General features: G+C 40.4%; 1 protein-coding gene across 1 annotated transcript in view; it reads left to right on the top strand.

Moving 5' to 3' along the window:
- The first annotated feature begins 529 nt into the window (after positions 1 to 529).
- The window catches only part of LOC137272088 (CD109 antigen-like), a 37,112-nt gene continuing 15,475 nt past the window's right edge, over positions 530 to 22,166 (top strand). The window contains exons 1-17 of the mRNA XM_067804452.1: positions 530 to 556; positions 3,256 to 3,281; positions 3,682 to 3,835; positions 4,556 to 4,626; positions 4,855 to 4,980; positions 5,639 to 5,678; positions 6,769 to 6,853; positions 7,384 to 7,498; positions 8,452 to 8,679; positions 8,905 to 9,198; positions 9,605 to 9,703; positions 12,262 to 12,324; positions 13,551 to 13,745; positions 13,886 to 14,035; positions 14,440 to 14,595; positions 14,934 to 15,000; positions 17,361 to 17,508. Of these exons, the coding sequence (XP_067660553.1) occupies positions 3,270 to 3,281; positions 3,682 to 3,835; positions 4,556 to 4,626; positions 4,855 to 4,980; positions 5,639 to 5,678; positions 6,769 to 6,853; positions 7,384 to 7,498; positions 8,452 to 8,679; positions 8,905 to 9,198; positions 9,605 to 9,703; positions 12,262 to 12,324; positions 13,551 to 13,745; positions 13,886 to 14,035; positions 14,440 to 14,595; positions 14,934 to 15,000; positions 17,361 to 17,508 (2,003 nt within the window). The 5' untranslated portion in view covers positions 530 to 556; positions 3,256 to 3,269. The remainder of the gene's footprint in view (positions 557 to 3,255; positions 3,282 to 3,681; positions 3,836 to 4,555; positions 4,627 to 4,854; positions 4,981 to 5,638; positions 5,679 to 6,768; positions 6,854 to 7,383; positions 7,499 to 8,451; positions 8,680 to 8,904; positions 9,199 to 9,604; positions 9,704 to 12,261; positions 12,325 to 13,550; positions 13,746 to 13,885; positions 14,036 to 14,439; positions 14,596 to 14,933; positions 15,001 to 17,360; positions 17,509 to 22,166) is intronic.

The following is a 22,166-nucleotide window of genomic DNA, read 5'->3' as shown; positions in this document are numbered from 1 at the left end:
GATTTCTTCCTGACCGGTAACTTTTTTTCACAGTGAGGCTTAGAACTTTTCAGCCAACCCTCAACACTGGATAAACCAACGACCAACATTGCAGTGCAGTCCGCAGGAACTTGTACTAGAACCCACCATCAAAGTTTTCTTGGGTTCTGAAGCGATGCAACTCTGCACAGCTAACTGCGGTGCCGACATGCAGTAGCCATGACGTGACGTCAACAGGTACCAGACACGTGGGCTCTGTTCACAGCTGCGTAAACCTACAGATTTAAAATCGTTAAAACCGTATTCAAGGAAACAAAATACGCGACGTTAAACACATTTACTCAAACACGTACCATGTTATCAATATCATGTAGTTTATACGTATATAGACCAAGCATTCATGAAGGGCATTTCTGTTTCAGCTCGTACGTCATACTCAGCCCGACATCAGTCAGACCTGGCATGGATTTCAATATCAGTGTCAACATCCTCAAAGCACCCTCTAACGTCAACCTCACGGCAACGATCTCTAACGGGGCGCAATCCATTGCCTCTGCTTGTGAAGATATACCGCAAGGTAGAGACCCTCATATTGCCCACTAAACCCCATAAATCTAGTAATTGCAACAAAACCATAGTTTGCAGTCACATGAAATCAATAGACTAATCTGATGATTTGTCTCATAATTTGGGGCACCCTAATCAAACAGTTGTTTACCGAACGATTATTATTGTGTTGTCACTTATCGCTATTGTTTTACCACGGGGGCAACATGCTGGTAGAACAGTCAGATGTGCTAATTTTGAAATTTCACTACACACGCTGGTTGATTACACGCTAGGTAGACTAACTAATCCCAAGAAGTACAGTTCAGGATAAAATTTTGACCAAACTATGTGAAAGCAAAATCTAGCAACGCAGGATTCACATAAAACAAATGTCATGAAGTGACCAATACTTTATCAAAATCTACATGTTATCATTCAGTCTTTTGGGGATATAAATCAATTATTTCAAATAATGTTACTGTAATTATTTAAAATGAGACTAGCAATACATATTCTGGGAAATATAGGACTGTAGCTTAATTATAATCCAGTCGAAGTGGCAAACATATCCGTTACAAGGATGAAATATTCCTAGCGGTTGTCATTGGTGTTAAGGCAACGTTTCTATTGCCCAATTATACGTCTGTCAAATACAGAGTGACATTGCTTTGTAAACTCTAAAACGTGACTAATAACTGAATAGTAAGTGATTGTGTCATTTTTATTTAGAAATGAGATGTTCGTAACATCGTTACTTACTATTTCAGATGAATGTCAATTTTAAGTCTTTGGTGATTTTACATATCCTCATGACTTCCCAGGTTGGATAGGCGTCACGTGATATTTGAAAAAAGTACCAAACCTTCACAAGCTATATAGTTTCAAATACCCTGGTAACGAACATTTAAGTAAGGGAGATTACTTTCTCTGGTAAATCAAGCAGTAAGTTACCATTAGCTTCACACACGCTTTGACTGATATTTCCATCTGACATACTTCGTGTTCTAAATATAACTTAAAATATATGAAATGGAGCACACTTACCTGACTTGGCGGTGGTTACGGAAATTTCATAAAATCCATTTATCTAAAGAGAATGCACTGGCTGAACAATTTGCAAAAAATGAAACTTGTGACCAATATCAACGTACTAATATCCAGGTCAAGTGGAAACCCTCAAAACCGACATTTCTTGGGACCGGCAAAATCAACATAGAACTTTTCCTTTTTCAACCTGAAACTGATCTTCCGTATGCCGTAAAATATGACTGAAGAACTCTTGTTCATTTAATTCCAAAGCAAACTGAATAGCTTTCTCTTTCAAAACAGGGTCAGAAATGGTCATGTGTTTACTACATGTATATATACAGGGAGTCAGAAACGCGTCAGTGACGTAATATGTAAAATTTATTGTCTTTATTCACACGACAATTCATTTGTAATACAAGTCACACGTATCACTCAGTACTTTACCGCATCAGCTTAGGTCTACGTCTTATCCGTACAGCACGGTATTTTTATGATGCAACATCAAAGAGCTTAATGACGACTGTGTTTAATACACGTTCAGCCGACCTTCAGGAGAGTCGATATACCGGATGCCGGTTACGACAGCGTTAATTATTGTACAAACAGTCGATTGGGCGGTCTTTGCTGTGTCGCAATACCGAATAGATAGACGCCGGATTATAGGACGTATAAATGACCATAAATTAACTAGCTTCTGATTACAGGGCTTCCGGTTTAAAGGGCTTTCACTCTCTTTGTATTATAATACCAAACTGCGATAAGTTAAACCGCAAAGTTTTGCTACCGTCGACAGACTAGAACATTTCAAACTGATCTATTACCTGAGCTGTAACAAATATACTTTCGGAGTTATTGGACTGTTTACGCACGATGTTGGACAGATTGGTACCATTATCAGGCCATACTAACAACATTTGCTAATTAAGTTTACGAGAATCATGGCGGCGACAGCATTTGTACCGTTATTGAGAATGAGTGAATAATGAACCGAGACTTGTTTGCTATTAGGGGATGTCCCATATTCATGTAGATAAAGTCAGATAAAAGTACTCATATTTTATTCTCATTTATAACACTCCAACTGTATTTTAATGTCCTATAAAATATGCAGTGTTATTTCACGATTCCCAATTTGAAATTAAACAATACACGGAAATCAATTCCCAAAGAACTCGATGTGAAACAATGCAAAACAATGCAATTTGAAATAAGTATAACAATTGTAATCTAAATTAATATAAGTAAACATATTAACAAATATCGCCACAAATGTGTTATAGTACCAATACAAATTCAAAGGCAGTGAAATACAAAACCAGTGATAATAGCAATAATTTACTATATTTCAAGGGATAATATTCGCCTCACTGCAACAGCTGTGAAGTTTCCTAGACTTGTATTACGAGCAGGTATGATTTGTTAGTGCGCGTGTACCTTGAGATATAATGGGAGATGTGAAGCAAGAGTAAGATCCTCTTATGTGCCAAAGAAATAGACTCCAGAAGATTCTCTCACTGACTGGGTCTGAATATAGTGGAAAAGTGTGTGAGGATATAGTACTCAGTTGTACCTTCCATAACAAAATATAGCACAAGTACAACTATAGCAGAACATGTACTTACCCAATAAATAACACTGTCACTTAACAATGGATATATTCATTGCATCACTTCAATCAATGTAATATTTTATTTACAGGTCAGCCCCAAAGTATGACCATCAAGGTAAACAGAACCATTTAATAAATTATTTTGTTTTGTACGTCTGTGGAGATAGCATTCTTCATTATTAATAAATGTCTATCTTAGTGTATTGATCATCGTACCCTGGTGGCGAGGGTATGTGCTAGCTACCATAGTATCCCAAGTGCGTAGTTTATGTTCATACTGTTGATCACCAGATTGTCTGGTCGAGGCGTTATTATTCATAGAACGCTATCACATGGCTGGAATATTGCAGCGTTAAGCAACTACAACTGCGATATTGCTGTCTGTTTCGTTCGCTTCTATCAATATCATTTTTACTGATTGGTTTGGCAGGGCATCATGTTATTTAGATATAAACATTCACTGTGGAAACATTGTTTGAAAATTGGTTCTACATCTGATTTCTTGATATGATCAGGTACCCAACGATATCCCCAGCGGAAGCTACAGACTGCACGTAGCAGGAAGAGGTGGTTTGACTTTCGACGGCGTCACATGGCTGACCTACAAAAGCAAGAACATGTCTGTCTTCATCCAAACGGACAAGGCAACCTATAAGCCTGGTCAGACAGGTCAGTCAACGAAACAGACAATGCTGTGCGTTCTTCTGAATAATGTCCTTCGTCCTCCTGGAGGAGGTGTCCGGGGATTACATAATACATCGCAGTGCGGTAAAAACATTAAAACGTACCAGTGCCGTAAATCGGATCAAAGCTGCATTCACTGTGGCTAAAAGTCGGCTTCTTGTTTATCAAGTTCGTGGTCTGTTATAGTTTGAGTCTCATACGGGAATCAGAACAACCTCTGGGAATGAAGCACTCTGCTGCCTAGCTATTCTCGAAACTTTCGCAGCCCTACGAACTCCGTAAGCCCATTCTTAATACATTGGCTACCAACAAAGTTAAGAATTCCTAGGGCTACGAACGTTTCCAGACCATGGGCTCAGCTGGTCCAGTGTTATTGACGTGCGATAAGTCCTTCCTTTGTAGACAGAAAGACGGCAGTGTAAATAGTTTCTATTACTTCATGAGTAATACGTAATTAGACGTCTTCTACATTCTGTGGATTCAGTTCGATCTGATAAGAGTAAGTCTAAGTATTTTCGGATAAACACGTTCCCTGAAGTGTCCGGAGGTTCATGGAAGTTCTCGAAGATTCCCGACTGCTCTCACAAGTTGTTCTTCCTCAAAACGTTAGGGGCAGTCCAGTGGTTAAAGTGTTAGTTGGCCATGCAGAAGAAAAGTAGTCTAACTACGAAAAGATTCTAACTTGATTTGTTTCGGTAATTTCAGTACATTTCCGGGCATTTTCCCTGTTCCCCGACATGAAGCTGTACACCGGCGCCATGGACATCAGCATTTTAGTGAGCAACTCTGCGAAATTACTTATTTAAAAATGTCAAGCTGACTGTTGACTGTAGCCAACGTGCAAATACACGATACAACGCAGGACACAGATTTGAAAACGTATAGTAAGAAATAACACATAACAAGATAATAAATAACAGATTCATAGTAATTCACATCTAGTTTCTGTTAATGTAATCGTTTTCGATATTACACACACCATGATTTTGCAATTACACTTTTAGGACTCCAACTCCAACAAGATCAAGCAGTGGGTGGGCTTGAAGGCCGCCAGCGGCGTCATCACCAACTACTTGCCCATCTCCACCGAACCAGTACTTGGTGACTGGAAGATCAAAGTCACCGCTGGTGTAAGTGTTGCTTATTGTACGTATGTGGCACTTAACCTATAGAGTGAGTGTATATGATTTTATTCCGTTTTAAGCAATATTCTGGAGGGGGCACAAGGACAACTGAACAACATGTTTATGACGGTGCCACTGATGGGACTGGATGAGTTCACCTTTTCGCGAATACCTGGTATCATCAGTATTTCATCGTGATTGAAAAACACAAGCTCTGTCATCGTACTGCATAGTGACAACCTCTAGGTTGTCTGGTCTAGACATCGCACATGCTGAAACAAATATACACTCGTGGTATGTGATCTGGGAAGAGCTTTTTCGGTTTCGTTAAGACATTGTACTCATGAATGGAATCGAACACGAGGCTTCAACGTGACGAGTGGACGCTTTGACCGTTAAGCAGTCCCATCATGTAAGGTGTACGCTGTATATGGCCCATGTATGTACATGTCTTTGACAGAGTTGGAAATAACCACTGGCACAACCGTGTCTTCATTCAGATTTCAGGCTGGTGAATTTTCTCATGAGCTAATGACGTTCATACATAGCTCGCCACACTGACTAGCAAAATTCGGCAACTATTCCCCACGCTTGAATTTGATAATGTATTTATTTCCATATGATGTATATTGCATCGTCCGATACGTTCTATATCTCATTACAGAGAACGGCAGCAGAGAAAGTATTTACCGTCGCTGAATACGGTGAGCTTCATGTCACAAAATATCCCGTCAATTACAACCGACTGAACAATAGAATGAGCTAACGATTACTGTATGTACTACTTCTACTAATGATGTGCCCCTTTATAGGGCGCCAAAGTCCACAGTAGGTATGCTGAAATAATGAATAAAACGGCACATTATAACCCGGATAACCCACGCTGTCTGTTAGGCGCTGGGAGGTTGTAATCACATGACCTATCCCACCAGGTACCCATTTTCTACTTAGTGAGCAGATTCAGTTATGAACAAACTCACTTGCCTAAGCTGAAACCACATGAATCAGATGTGCTTCGTGGTGGGACAGGACTAAAGTCCCAGAAACCCTCAGGAGTCAAGCTGCCAAACACGGTCACCGATCCAATGATTCTCCGTGCATAGTGTAGCTAAACGTCACATGATTTGTGACCTGGGCTCCATGCACAGGACCACACACCACTCTTGTCGGGGAAAACATAGTTAACACCCTTGTGGGGAACTGAATGCGGATGAAGAGCGTTACGTGTAACCGCTTTGAGAAAGTACTGACCCATTTATTTAGAGGAACAAGATGTTTTGGTCAATGTTTGCAAACACGAGCGCGACACTCATATCAAAGAGGGACCAGAGGACCAGGCTCCGACAATGGTTGTCATTGTTCCATGATTCCTTGTAACTCCTACCCGTGAAGATCTGGCTTAGATTTGATCTTCAGTAACCCATGATATTCCTGAGAGGTGACAAAATTTGATCGGGTGGTCAGATCAGTTGACAAATTGGCACATGTCATCATATCATAATTCCGTGGATCGATGCTGATGTTGGTGATCACTGGATTGTCTGCTACAGACTCGATTATTTACAGACCGCCGCCAAATAACAAGAATATTGCACTCCTCACTCACCCAACCGCTCGCTCGCTCACTCAACCTTTCACTCACTCAATCACTCCTGCTTGTAGTCACTGGTTTGTCTGCTCAAGATTAGTTTGTTCTCCAGTCGGGATGGCATAGATTGAATATTGCAGAAATGCAGCGTAAATCCTCCATCTCTCTGTGTCTGTGACAATTACTAAAAGCTATCGCTTTTTCAGTTTTGCCCAAATTCGAGGTGAAAGTTGAATTGCCGCCATATGTACTTGTGGCCGACGATGGCATCAGCGTCAATGTCAAAGCTAGGTAAGTGAAGAGTCTTCTTGCACTGATATATTTGAGGATTACAGGTACTGAAACTGGAAGATACAAGAAGATGTAAGATACAACATATACTAGCTGATAATAAGAACTATTTAGATGTTTATGTAACAGTAAAACTGCCATGGCCCAGTTTCCAACTATGTCATGGATGTCTCCCCGTTACTTCCGTTTTATTGGATAGGAACTCAACGCACTGGGGTATATTGATGATCACTCACGTCCACATGAGCGAACTCTGACCACTGGCATGGTTTACTGTGGACATAACAATATGATGACCCTAATACTCAACAATAGTTTTCTATTCCCCACCCCTCTCCTTTTCGGGAACACACGTGCGATGTGCTTCCATGACACCATATACTGACCTTCAAATGAAACGCAACTCAAGAAATCAAAACATTCCTTTTCCCTTAGTTTATATAATCCCTGCCTGTTCTTCGCCAAACCTATCCTCTGAGAAAAGGTAGAACAGGATTTTAGTTTTAATCCACTGATGACAACGCATCCAGGTACACCTATGACAAACCGGTGAAGGGTACGCTCAGCCTGGTGGCCAAGCTGGAAAAGTACTATCGGCCCTGGAATTACCACGGAGAGGAACCGAAGGTCATGAAGACATTGGCCGTGAGTCTGTTTCTCTCTCAAAGCCTACTGGCCATTAGTAACTTTCCTTAATTGGTCTTTTAGTTGGCTTATGTCAAATTTAGATCCCTGAATTTGATTTACGGAATCGTAGTTGATTTACGGAATTTTGGTACATAATTTTGACAAGACTGGCGTTTGCTTTTGAACGTACATACCTTAACGTTTAAATTCTGGAATGTATTCAGATTGTGAATGATAGGATGATTCTTTCCTGGCCTGGTTTTCGTCGTCCTTAAACCGTAGTAACGCATGTGTGACATTACTAAGGAATTCGGAATGTACTCGTCAACTATATTGTTTAGTTCATCGGGGAAACATTTTATTGCACCCAGGAACGCCCATGTACGTTAATGTTTAAGTGTGATATGAACAAATTTGCCCTTTCCTTTCAAATCTATCTTGACAATGGAGGAACACCAGATGGATTAACAGGTTTTAATGTTGCAAAAGAATGATCACGTCCACAGATGTCGTCATGGATTGACGAGTCAATTTCAATTCACTTACCCAGTCCAAGTGATGCTTTACTTAGCATTCGCTATTAGTGATGTACGGTTGGCTAAATAACATGTTTACTTCTCTTGGTTTGTGTACTTAGTAATGTGTTCTTGATGTTGTGTGTTTGGATCGCTCATTTGCCGCTTCTCATTATAATTAGCTGACAGTAATATAATTGTGAATTTACACCATGTTTAGCAATCATAACAGTATACTTGTTTCGGATTTCGCAGGCTGAGGAGCACACTTGTGGCAGTAGCAGTAGTCATCGCCGTCTAAGTAGTGGTTGCTGTACTTGTGACCATCTGTGGTCGTATGGGTGTAGCGGAGATATAAAGAAATAGTATTTATATTAGTACCAGAAGCAGTATCGTTCAAAGATTTCCCATTGAATCCTTGGCAGTTTGTTACATTTCTTTGATCATTAATTCCAGACTGATGGGGAGAGCAGGGTGACCCTCTCTCTTGCTGATATAAAGAAGGTTTTCCCTTATGGCCTCCGCAACCGGGAGATCAGGGTGACCGCTGACGTAACCGACAGCTTAACTGGGATAGCTCTGAATGGAACCACCAAGGTCAAAGTCTACCAGGACGCCACCAAGTTGTCTTTCTCCCCATCAGATCCCAAGACCTTCAAACCCGGGCTCAAATACATCGCATATGTAAGTTAAAAATACCCTTTTTATAGAATAACATTTCTTTCCTGTTGATCTGCAAGAGCAAGAAAGGGATCATTTCTTCAGGTAAACTGAATGTATATTTGCTGCTGCTGACACTTGTATTTCAACACGAGTTATTGCCTTCACATGTCAGTTCTATAATATCATATGGTATCAATGTTTCAAAAACCAAGCCAATTGAGAACAAAATGTATTTCCGGTCCACAGCTACAAGTCCAACAACAAGATGGGCGTCCAGTCTGGTCAAACACACAACTAGTGAGCGTGACCACCAGAGTGACGGTGAAGAATAAACAGACAGTGATGAATAAAGTAACCGTCAGCAATGCATTGCGCAGACTGACGACACCACCACCACCCACTAATGAATACTACGGTTACGGTTACTATCCCAGAACCTCCTCCTATACTCTGTCGGTCCAAACCTTCTCCGTGCCACACACTGGACTTGTCCCAATTGAAGTCCAAATCCCCGCCAGCGCTGTCGGTGCGACTCTCACTGTAAGTATGAGCATACCAGTACAACGCCATAGCATGCGCGGATTCCAAATAACAGTAACAAGTTCACAACAGAAAATCACATCAAATACCCATAGTCAACCGCCTCGTGGAAACTTAGGAAACTACTGAGAAGTCCGCTTTCTAATACGACCAATCCTTACTGCATCCATTTAAATGCATGATGTATCTTCGATTCCCTTGATTTTCTTTTCTAGCAGGAGAACATTCTTATTATATCCAAACGGATATTTATATTGTACTATATTGCTTTTTGGTTTTTTTTGCGGAACTGCCAGCTAACCCTTTCTTTCGAGATACAGAAATCCAACATAGGGATCCGAATGTTCTGTTGACTTGAAAGTTCTTCTCATGCGTTCCCCTGACATGTTTATGTTCTGGGTTGCAGGTAAAATATGGCCAGGTTTATACCAGCAAAAGCATTACGAAGAGTTATTCGCCGAGTGACAACTACATCCAGCTGCTCCTGAAATCTCAGAAACTTACAGTAAGTATCTCAGGTTACCGTCCCCGACTTACAGTAATTATCTCACATTGGTCTTCCCCACTTACTCTAAGTATCTCACGTTGGTCTTCCCCACTTACTGTAAGTATCTCAGGTTGGTGTTCCCCAAATACTGTAAGTATCTCACGTTGGTGTTCCCCATTAACTGCAAGTATCTCACGTTGGCCCTCCCCACTTACTGTAAGTATCTCACGTTGGTGCTCCCCACTTACTGTAAGTATCTCACGTTGGCCTTCCCCACTTACTGTAAATATCTCACGTTGGTGTTCACCACTTACTGTAAGTATCTCACGTTACCACCCCTACTTACCGTAAATACCTCACGTTACCACACCTACTTACCGTAAATACCTCACGTTACCACCCCTACTTACCGTAAATACCTCACGTTACCACACCTACTTACCGTAACTACCTCACGTTACCACACCTACTTACCGTAAATACCTCACGTTACCACACCTACTTACCGTAAATACCTCACGTTACCACACCTACTTATCGTAACTACCTCACGTTACCACACCTACTTACCGTAACTACCTCACGTTACCACCCCTACTTACCGTAACTACCTCACGTTACCACACCTACTTACCGTAATTACCTCACGTTACCACACCTACTTACCGTAACTACCTCACGTTACCACCCCTACTTACCGTAAATACCTCACGTTACCACACCTACTTACCGTAAATACCTCACGTTACCACACCTACTTATCGTAACTACCTCACGTTACCACACCTACTTACCGTAAATACCTCACGTTACCACACCTACTTACCGTAACTACCTCACGTTACCACCCCTACTTACCGTAAATACCTCACGTTACCACACCTACTTACCGTAAATACCTCACGTTACCACACCTACTTATCGTAACTACCTCACGTTACCACCCCTACTTACCGTAACTACCTCACGTTACCACCCCTACTTACCGTAACTACCTCACGTTACCACACCTACTTACCGTAATTACCTCACGTTACCACACCTACTTACCGTAACTACCTCACGTTACCACCCCTACTTACCGTAAATACCTCACGTTACCACACCTACTTACCGTAAATACCTCACGTTACCACACCTACTTATCGTAACTACCTCACGTTACCACACCTACTTACCGTAAATACCTCACGTTACCACACCTACTTATCGTAACTACCTCACGTTACCACACCTACTTACCGTAACTACCTCACGTTACCACCCCTACTTACCGTAACTACCTCACGTTACCACACCTACTTACCGTAACTACCTCACGTTACCACACCTACTTACCGTAATTACCTCACGTTACCACACCTACTTACCGTAACTACCTCACGTTACCACCCCTACTTACCGTAAATACCTCACGTTACCACACCTACTTACCGTAAATACCTCACGTTACCACACCTACTTATCGTAAATACCTCACGTTACCACCCCTACTTACCGTAACTACCTCACGTTACCACACCTACTTACCGTAACTACCTCACGTTACCACACCTACTTACCGTAACTACCTCACGTTACCACCCCTACTTACCGTAACTACCTCACGTTACCACCCCTACTTACCGTAACTACCTCATGTTACCACACCTACTTACCGTAACTACCTCACGTTACCACACCTACTTACCGTAACTACCTCACGTTACCACACCTACTTACCGTAATTACCTCACGTTACCACACCTACTTACCGTAACTACCTCACGTTACCACCCCTACTTACCGTAAATACCTCACGTTACCACACCTACTTACCGTAAATACCTCACGTTACCACACCTACTTATCGTAACTACCTCACGTTACCACCCCTACTTACCGTAACTACCTCACGTTACCACCCCTACTTACCGTAACTACCTCACGTTACCACACCTACTTACCGTAAGTACCTCACGTTACCACACCTACTTACCGTAACTACCTCACGTTACCACCCCTACTTACCGTAACTACCTCACGTTACCACACCTACTTACCGTAATTACCTCACGTTACCACACCTACTTACCGTAACTACCTCACGTTACCACACCTACTTACCGTAACTACCTCACGTTACCACACCTACTTACCGTAACTACCTCACGTAACTGCTCTCCAGTTACAGTAACTACCTCACGTAACTGCTCTCCAGTTACAGTAACTGGATCATGTAACCACCATCACCATGGAGAAAAGTTTATATAACAACAAGAATATCTAGGAAATGAAGCTCTATTTAGTAAATTCACATTACATTAATATTCAAAAATGAAAAAATAGTTACCAGGCGTTACCAACACTATTTCCAGTAAAGCTTACCCGATAACGGGCAATAACCCCAGGTGTACCTCAGGATAAATGCTTGTGTAGCCGACATATCATGAGGTATGATTAGAAGGTGAATGAAGGGAAATAACACGTAACATAAACACGCCCTCCTACTGTCACGACCCGTCGCATACGATATGCACAAACCACGACAAACACTTTTAGAAACTTGAATGATAACATATGTTGGTGGTTTACAGGCTGGAGGAATTGCGAATTTCGACGTGAATGTCACCGAACCCATCAGTGGCCTAGCCTACCAGGTATGGTATGTCCTATGGTATGTCCTATTTATATATATATATATATATATATATATATATACACACACACACACACACACACACACACACACAAATATATATATATACACACACACACACACACACACACACACACACACACACACATATATATATATATATATATATATATATATATATATATATATATATATATATATATATATATATATATATATATATATGGGGGGTGGGGCGTTGTTGGGAGGGGGGTGGGGGGGTGTACACCACACATCAGTACCCTGTTGTGTTTCTGTGCGTGTGTGCGTACGCTCGTGCGCATGCGTGTGTCCCAAATCTTGCTGCTTGGCCAGCTATTCCCAGGGAGTGGGCAGTGTTAACGACTGGTCAAGTCCTTGGAGTTGGGTAATGCCACACTAAAGCTGTTTGACTGTAATTTTGTGTTATGAAGTTTGCTTGTTCAGTGTATTTTGTTACTACAATAACTTGAGACCATGGACCAAAAGCAATATTTGACAGTCTGGTTAAAACAAACAGCTTGTCAGTAAGTTTCAAGGAACACAATGACAACATAAAGATGTCTTTTAGCTAAGAGCAAACCAACAGCAAAAGAAACGAGAGAATAGAGTTTACTGAAAAAAAATAGATTTTTCATATCGATGGTCTGAACAAATTCATCAAAGAAGGAACACAGGAATGCCAAGTCCTTCATACCATTTGAGGAGTCATTATGTGATGCTGGAGGCAGGCCATAAGTGTGGACGTGGTAGAGAAAAACAGAGTTACAACAAATATAACTGTATTGGGCAATGTAGCTGCAAAAGTTGCATTTTCTACAAACATGGAAGGAAATTTAATTTTAAACATTTATTTACCGGAATGCTTGGATATGTTAGGTTGTAAGAAGACACCGTTTTGTCAGAATAAATATTAATCATGGTGTCTCTCATTTGGATTATTCTATAATCTCTCCTCATTCCCTGGCATAGTGCATACTGACACAAGAATCGCCCCATTTCCTATAAAGGAGACAGAGAGGCTGGCCGAACCCAGGGAACTGGGCACGACTCAAAAACTAATATATGAATTGACAAAACTTCCTGTAGGATCGCAAGTTACCTGACATCAAAAGTAAAAGATATTTCATGATTAACATGAAGCTTTCTGTGCTGTTCAAACATTTTTCATCATGCTACCTTGATGCTGACATATTTTACTCATTTAAGGTCCTGTCTCGTGGTTCTATCGTGGACACTGGCACCATCAGAGGCCAACGCAATTGCAAACTCACGTCATTCTCCATCCCGGTAACATCCAAGATGGCACCTAATTCCCGGATCATTGTGTACTACGTCAGGGCAGATGGTGAACTTGTCGCTGACAGTGTCAGCTTTGATGTGGATGGCGTTTTCGAGAACAAGGTATGGAAAGCAACGGTTTGGATTCAGGTTGATCATATAAATTATCCGGACAAAGGTAGATATGGCGTACAGAACTGTGTGTCAACTACTATCAGGCCACTTACAAAATCAGTGTGACCCAGTTGTATTTTCCACACCAGGTTTCTATCTCTATGGACAAGACCTCTGCCCAGCCTGGTGACAGTGTCAATGTACAGGTCACTGCTGACCCTCAGTCCCTGGTCAACCTCCTGGCTGCAGACCAGAGTGTCCTCTTGCTCAAGTCCGGAAATGACATCACACAATCTGAGGTAGGTAGGTGAACGTGTGATTTACACCTTCTCGGGTTTGCCAAAGAGAATAGAGAGTGAGTTAACATTTATTGTCACATCGGCAATATTTCAGCCATACCGTTATCAAAAATAATAGATCACCAGCATCTAAATGTTGATCGGTGTACTAGGGGCCATGAAGACTTAAGTTACTTTGGACCCTAGTTGCATTTACATCACCCTTTTAGTCGCTGGAGATTGTAGCAAAAAGTTAGCCGAATTTTAACAAAACTAAATGCTAAACATTTGGCAAGTTTTATTTTCAGTTTCAGATAAGTCATCGCTAAGTCAGGTGTTAACACCGTGACATATAACGATTGAAAAATGCAAATTGTTCATCCAATGGCATCTCGAATCAGAATTTACAATTCATTGGTCAAAAGGTTATCAGCGAACTGAAGTCATACGACACCATCAACGATGTAGGTGGAGGGTATGTTGGTCGCATTCCTCTAGGTGCTGTGAATCGCCGCAAGAGGATGGCTTATTGGGAATTCCCCATCTACTATGGCGGAAGTGACGTCAGGCAGATCTTCCAGGTATGGAGCTATTGGGGAGCACCACCCTGCATTCACTACACACATACCAATAACTAAAGTGAAATTCAATGTTATCTTGCTTTGATATCATTGCTTTTGCAAATAATTTTAGATTTTAGTTATAATTACTAAATCAGTCCACATTTAAGAGTGTATCTGTTGATTGAATGAGTAAGAAGTTTGATATGTTTACTCCGCCGGTAGTTGTCAATTGAATGTAAGGGGTATTTTTTTTAATTCTGAGGTGGGGTGGGGTTTCAGTTATCGAGCATTCTCTGAACATTTCGAATTCACGTAACAAACAATCCATGAAAAGAAATGTATTCCTTTCATTCTAGAATTCCGGCGTTGCTGTTATCACAGATGCTCTTGTGTACAGATATGTCCCGCCCATAAATTATTACGGTAAGTTACCTTAAGTTAACTTTCTACCTCCATAAATCTGACCTGAAAAGAATACTTAAATGGCAAAATCTAAGCCCTAAGGGAACAGTATCAACATTATCAAGCCATGCTTTTAGCAATTTGTATTGGACATACATTGCAGCATCGCAGTTACGTCACAAACAGTTATTCCAAACATGTTATTTCACCTCAGTTGATACTTTGGGATCTTTGGAGTTGCTAAATTAAACGGTCAGCTGCAAGTAAATGTCTAAAGATATATAGATAAAGCCGTATTAGAATCGGTACACATCCCGAAGACGACATAGAAGCCCGAATCTTTATAATAACTTGAGAAGGTTAAATTTTACTGACTTCCTAGAAGGTGGCTGTAGACGAAGAGAACTGCCAGGTAAAAGATACCTGCACTGGTGCATTCCTCACTTCTTTCAAGCATCCACATAAATAAGACAAACAGATACAAATGTACCTCGCATGTGTACTCGACCTTCATCATCTGTCCACATAAATACATTTAATGAAATAACCTTAACCAGACATAATTGTGCCTGCTATTTTCTTCTACTTGAAATGAGTGTTTAACTTAAGAAAGTGGACACATGTGTTGATAGATGCAATGTATATGATGGTCTTGTTGATTCATTCAGCAGTTACAAGGACAGAATAATAAAGAGCACACCCGTATTAGAAACACTGAATGGGATAGAGGGTACCCGGATGATCAAGGATTTCCACACGTGCGACATGAATCGTGCCTGAGGTGGTTAATTAGGTGAAGGAGCGTGTGATCGAAACCATATACCACTCACAGATCGAAACCATATACCACTCACAGAAGTTGAGACGACTCCCTGGGGAACCATCTCTGGACCAACCAATCTACTGGGTTAAACGAATCGTTAAATGTCTCGACAGTTCTGCTGTTCTGACCACATTTGCGTCTTCATCTTTCCCTTGTTCGATTTGTAATCGATGAGCTTCTTGTAAACTGGAGAGAGTGTCATAGGGAGGTATTTGAGTGGTGCGAGTAATACAATTTCTTCTTTAATTTTCTTCTTCCCTCTACTATTGACGATTACGTATCGTTAAATTTGTATTTACAATTTCTTTACGAATGCCAGTTTTTCCTGCAGTTCCAGGTGGAGAAAGGGTAATCACATGTGTCAAGGTATTTAGTTGTTTTAGTTAAAAATAATTAGATGTTTCCTAGGCGGGGACTGAAGCCACCAGACGAATGCCATAGAAATGTCCGACGTCTTTTTTTATTGATCATCTGAAATTACCGTTAGATGGTATACGTGATGCACACAGAGTCTTAAAATGACATTGAGATGGACATTGTAACCAAACTGATAACTTAATAACGGTAAAACATGGCATAGCAAAGTATGGTATGGATAAGTACTTCTTTAATATTTACTTCTTGCTCCTTCAACAGACGCCTAATTCACCGAATGAAGAGGCAGGAAGTAGTCCCGGAAACGTCGTGTTGTAAATGTTAAAGGAGGTGTAAATTCATACCTTTCCTTGTTATGTTACCTTCCAACTTCTAAACACCCATCAAACATCTGAGTAATATATGGACAAAAACAGCCTCGTAAAAACTTGGAACCTGTTTTCACCTAAATGGCAGCATTTTCCGTTTAGGTAATGGTGTCACATGTCATCGTCACGCCTTCTTTTGCTTTTAATGTTTATATTTTGTCCAGTATAAGTTAAGTATATAATCTGTAAAGTTGTCATGTTGTGTTCACTTGCCAGTAAACATTTTTAACCGAGTATGACAGCAAATGGAGGTTGGTTGCCGTGCTGACAGGCTTGCAGTTCTGGATGATCTTCCCCGATGGTGTCCAAATGTTGGGTATCTTATGCATGATTGCCGGTATTCTCGTTTCAGTCTTCAAAATAGATGGACAGAAATGAAGAACAAAACAATCTCTCTTACGCGTTGCTTCGCGGTACCTAAATAGCGATTGGTCTGCGTTGTATTATGGGATACTTATAGGAACACAGTTTTGGATGATAAAAACAATTTCCACACCGACAGCATTGTGTGCGACAATATTCGATGTATGGAGCAACTGTTTATATTCCATACGTTTCAAGGGTTCTGTTTGAGAGCTGTTCACCTCGAAGTTTCAATTATCGATTTCAGGCAACTCGTAAGGGATAATAAGTCTTTACTGCATCAACAGGAACATAAAGTGGGTGCATATGACCCAATATTAATAATATAGACCAAAACAGTGTCGAAAATGTGTGAAATTGAGTCTTTAATTGCTACGTGCACGTCCACTTTACATTTCTTTCAGCAACAGGTCACGTATTTCCACAAATTTTCATGTAACATGATGCTCCAGGTCCTGTGTTGATGTCTACGTCTGGGCCTTTGTTGATGGCCACTGCTGGGACAACCGTCAGTTCTCCAAGGAGCAGGAATTTAGCAGAGGTTGAGAGAACAAGAGTTTACTTTCCAGAAACTTGGCTGTGGACAAATACCACTACTTGGTAACTGAGAATGTCTCGGAATCCCAACTCTTTAGGCGTGGTTATGTTTTTCTGATGTTTTTGAAAAGTTCTTTTTCATATTCTAGTTCTTTATGTTTATTAGATTATCATTCATCACATCCGTCTACCCCGGTAGTATCCGTGCATGTAAAGAGATGCTGTTGATTCTTGAGGGTTTTTTTAGCATTTATTTGTTTACTTTTTTCAATGGGGGTGAGGTGTTGTTGTTGTTGTTGTTGTTGTTGTTGCAGAAAGAGGTAAAAATTATGGTCATTGGTGCACGGATATCAGAATGGAGATTTATTCCTGTTTGGATCCCTGTGTATTTTCCCCCGTCATATGGAAGTAGCATCCCTAGCATGCAAGGCCACTTGAACACAGTTTATCTCAGCCAGATGCTGTACCTCAGACAATGACTGTGAAGTTGGAGGAAGAAAGAATGCATAGGAAGTAGTCTTCCTGGAATTTGGCTCTGGCAAAATCAGTCTGTGAGGTACCACCCTTGGATTATCAGCTATCTGATAATTGAGCTTGACACCAGTTCGTGTCCGCTCTGCAACGTTCTTTGCCTTTCAGTCATTCTTTCCATCCAGTACCCCCAGCCAATAGTTTAGTTCCTTAGATGATATTCAGTTATTCCCAGACTCGAGTTCCGGGGAAATGGTACCAGTACAGAATGTCCTGACATTTTTCAGGTTCCTTTTCATTATTTCTGATCTATCTTTGGCCATAGATGTCTTGTTTCCCTTGCATATTTAATACCTCAAGGGCTCACCCAGGATAACAGACGAGTTCGTAAAGAAATCTAAGTTCATCTAAAATGGAAACATTCTGTACTGCTGATCACCATCATATGGAAAACCCAAGGAAATCAAGATGTACATCCTCTTGGAATTGAAAATCACCTCCTACTCAGATCTGTTTGGATAATTTTCAGTCTTTCAAGAACAAATCAGGACAGTATTCTTGAATTGGCAGTGCTGGAAGTGGTCGAAGTGAAGTACGTCACTCTGTGAGCCATATTAGCAGACTGTGGATTGTCTTTCCACCTAATGAATATAAACCGACACTAGACCTGGACATTCTGCTTCTTTTTATTACATCAGCTATTACATACTCCAGTGCTTGCGAATTTGAAAATAGTACTTAAATATGTCAGTATCTGCGATTGCTTAAGAACATGAGGTACTTGGAATACCATTTTTGTTGCTTTTGTTGTACAAGGCAAGGGACACGATGGCATGTGTGAACCAAGTCAGTGAGTCAGCTCACCCGTTTAGTCATCTTTCACGACAAGCATGGGTTGCTACGGATATGTCATTGTATCCCTGTTGCGTAGATAGATTATAAGGTTGTTGATCACTGCATGATGTGGTCCATATTTGATTATTTACAGACCACCGTCATGAAGCTGGTACATTTATCTGAGTAAAACAATAAAGAAAGTGCTGTTTATGGGCGTGGCCTTCGTCTGTGACAATGATACTTCGTGACATGGTTCGTACATGTACTAGAGGTATCCCGCCCACGATCGTTTGTTGGTAGTTTAACACAAAACCTTTAGCATTTAATTAAACCTATGCCGAACCAGCAAAGAAAGGCCACTTTAATGCACTTTGATTCACTCTAAGTAACAATTGAAACGGAGGACTGAGTTCTCGTTTGTCGGTTGTGGACTCATCACGTGTCCAAACCCTCAATCATGCTGCTGATACAAGGGTACGAACAGTACCTCAGCTTCCCATCACTTTGAGAAGAGGTGTTCTCATAAGATTACGTCATCACAGGCCATACAGTCACAAAGAAAATAACCGAAAATGGTATCATTAGGATGCCTCAAAGTCTCGTACGTGTGTATACGTGCAAAATATCAAAGGTCTCTTGCTATTAATTGATTTTGAAAAGGCATTCGATACTGTTTCAAAACCTTTTATCTATGCTGTTATGGAAAAAGTTTGGATTTGGCACAAATATACCAAAATGGATTACTCTTTTGACAAGTAACGCGACGTCATGTGTCATTCAAAAAGGCCACCTATCTGACGTTTTTTTCTAACTGAAGAGGCTGTCGTCAAGGTGATCCAGTTTCACTTCACTCCACTCTTCCTCTTTGTTGCTGAAATTTCAGGCATCACGATTCGTGAGAACAGAGATATCAAGGGTATTGTGTTGAATTGTAAGGAATATAAATTAGGTCAATACGCAGACGATACTCGACTTTTCTTGGATGGCACTGATACTAGTCTCAAGGCTGCTATAGACACACTCTCTATTTTAGAGAGTTTAGGTTTTGGGTATATTTCTGAATGCCAATCTAAAGGATCTACGGGTCATCAATACTAAAAAAAGACTGACTTCAATTTCGAAGATTTTAGGAAACTGGCAAAGAACGAAGTTGACTCTTATGGGGAAAATTACTGTTATAAAAACTCGAGCTCTCTCGTCTCTGGTTCATATATTTACGGCTCTACCCAATCCACCTGAAACGTTTATTAAAGACTTGGAACAAAGGTTTTTCTCTTTTGTATGGAACGGAAAGCCTTACAAAATAAGGAGAGTAACACTGAAAAAGACTATAAGGAAGGGGGAATTAGGATAACAGATATTACTTCTTTTATTGACTCACTCAAAATAGCCGCTCTAAAAAGATCTTTATCTAGAGCTAACTGTAACAACCCCTGCAACATTCCTATGAGATCTGTATTCCAGTTAGGAGCTAATATTGTTCAGTTCGTGAAAGTGGATAACCCATATTGATTAGAACAGATAAATTGCCTAAAGAAATGGGAAATTTTAACAAATATTTATACATCCTGGGACGCTATTTTTCTAAACTATAGAAAGTGTACAAAATCGAAAGATACATAGCCAGGGAAAATAACACTGTGACAAATATCCAGCAAAAATGGCACACGGACTTAACAGTACAACTGGCAACCTAGCTATTTGTTTCTAGTGTGCAGTATGTATTACCCACTGCATGTATCTTGGATATGTAAATGGTGCTAATATCTGATGTAACTTCCTGCCCAGTGTACCTGCGAGGTTAATGTCATGTTGGTCACGCCTGTATTACATTATTACATAAACGTCATGTATCCTGAATGTACCTTTTCACTCTGGACGGTTTGAGAACCGCTTTTCATGTCTTGATTGTATTTTATTTGAATATGTATACAGAGCCATTATGAAATAGTAAATATATTATGCTAATACTGTGTCAGTACCTATGTACACCTATACCATCTTCATACATCTATTTTCGCACATAATGGGAACTGCATTTGTGTAACAGCCTTTCTGAAATGATTATAGCTCATATGGCATATGGTAACACATGATGCAAATATTGTTATAAATCCCTTGTACATCCGTATTCTTGTCTGAAGATGTAGCTATGTAACTGTCTCACTGAAATGAATACAATATTATAAAAAAAAGTCACAGATTACGTCATCACAGGCCATACAGTCACAAATAGAAAATAACCAAAAATGGTATCATTAGAATGTCTCAAAGTCTCGTACGTGTATGGCCTCAATGGGCATTGATGACAGCGTTGAAACGTCTGTATATGGAATGAACTGACCCTTTGATTAAGTCGAAAGACACTTTGGTCCATGCTCTGATAATTGCCGGATCAAGTTCAGTTTTTGGCTGGAGTAAATTCACCCTTTTTTTTATCTCGTCCGAAAGGTGGTGTAATCCGGTCATTGCAGGGTTTGGATACAGTGTTGTGAGCACGAGTGTTGTCTTGCTGGAAGATATGATTTACGTGACGTTCTAGATGCGGTACAACTTATGACTTGGTCAATACACCGAGCAGCTATCATGCCATTTCCTCATCCTGGATCATGATTCTGGAACACCAGAGGGTCAAAACTCTCCCACACCATTATGATTAGACCACCGTACCGAGTCTCCTTCAACATTACACTCGTACTGAAAAGGCGATTGTGTCAAGCAAGAATGACGGTATACTCCGAAAACACAAACTTGGGAGGATACAACACTTGTTATGGTTGGTTGCATCCGTGATTAGTACTGCTGACAAAGAAAAAAGGTATCCCCCATGTGATGACGAGTTGTGACAATACAGCAAGTCATCCTTTATAGCTCTATCGAAATAGTGTTTAGAAGTCGTTACCAATGAATTTCTTTATAAACTTTATCACACCCTGTTCCTTGAGTCGTACAAGACGTTGCCCTTTCTCTTTGTAGACAGTTTTTAGCATAGTAGTAGCCATCTAGAACATGTGGGGCACCCTCGTGGACAAAACATAATCTACTATAAAAAAAACTAGGCTATAAAAGATAAGGGTAATATTAAGAGGATCATGTTTTTCGTCTGGGAACCAAGCAGTACTGTGATAAACGCCTTACGAGTTATTTAGATTTCAACGTTTAGGAAGACATAGTTAACTTTATTGCAAGACCAAAAAATGAGATTAAGAGATCAAGAAGTATTTATTTATATACCTAATCTTAATAACTTTATATTTGTCGGAATGGCGTGATGGAATATTCTATATTGGAATCATTGTAGTTTACGGTCATTGGTGCATCTAAATGGCATCTTGTTAGACTTTTTCCAGTCTTCAAATAAGGCCATTAATAAAATTGAAACATGAATACATTAAAACAGTAATAATCATTAA

The sequence above is a fragment of the Haliotis asinina genome, chromosome 2, assembly GCF_037392515.1.
Source record: "Haliotis asinina isolate JCU_RB_2024 chromosome 2, JCU_Hal_asi_v2, whole genome shotgun sequence".
Taxonomy (NCBI): domain Eukaryota; kingdom Metazoa; phylum Mollusca; class Gastropoda; order Lepetellida; family Haliotidae; genus Haliotis; species Haliotis asinina.
The sequence above is the reverse complement of the archived record's forward strand: the minus strand, read 5'-3'. Positions and strand labels throughout refer to the sequence as shown.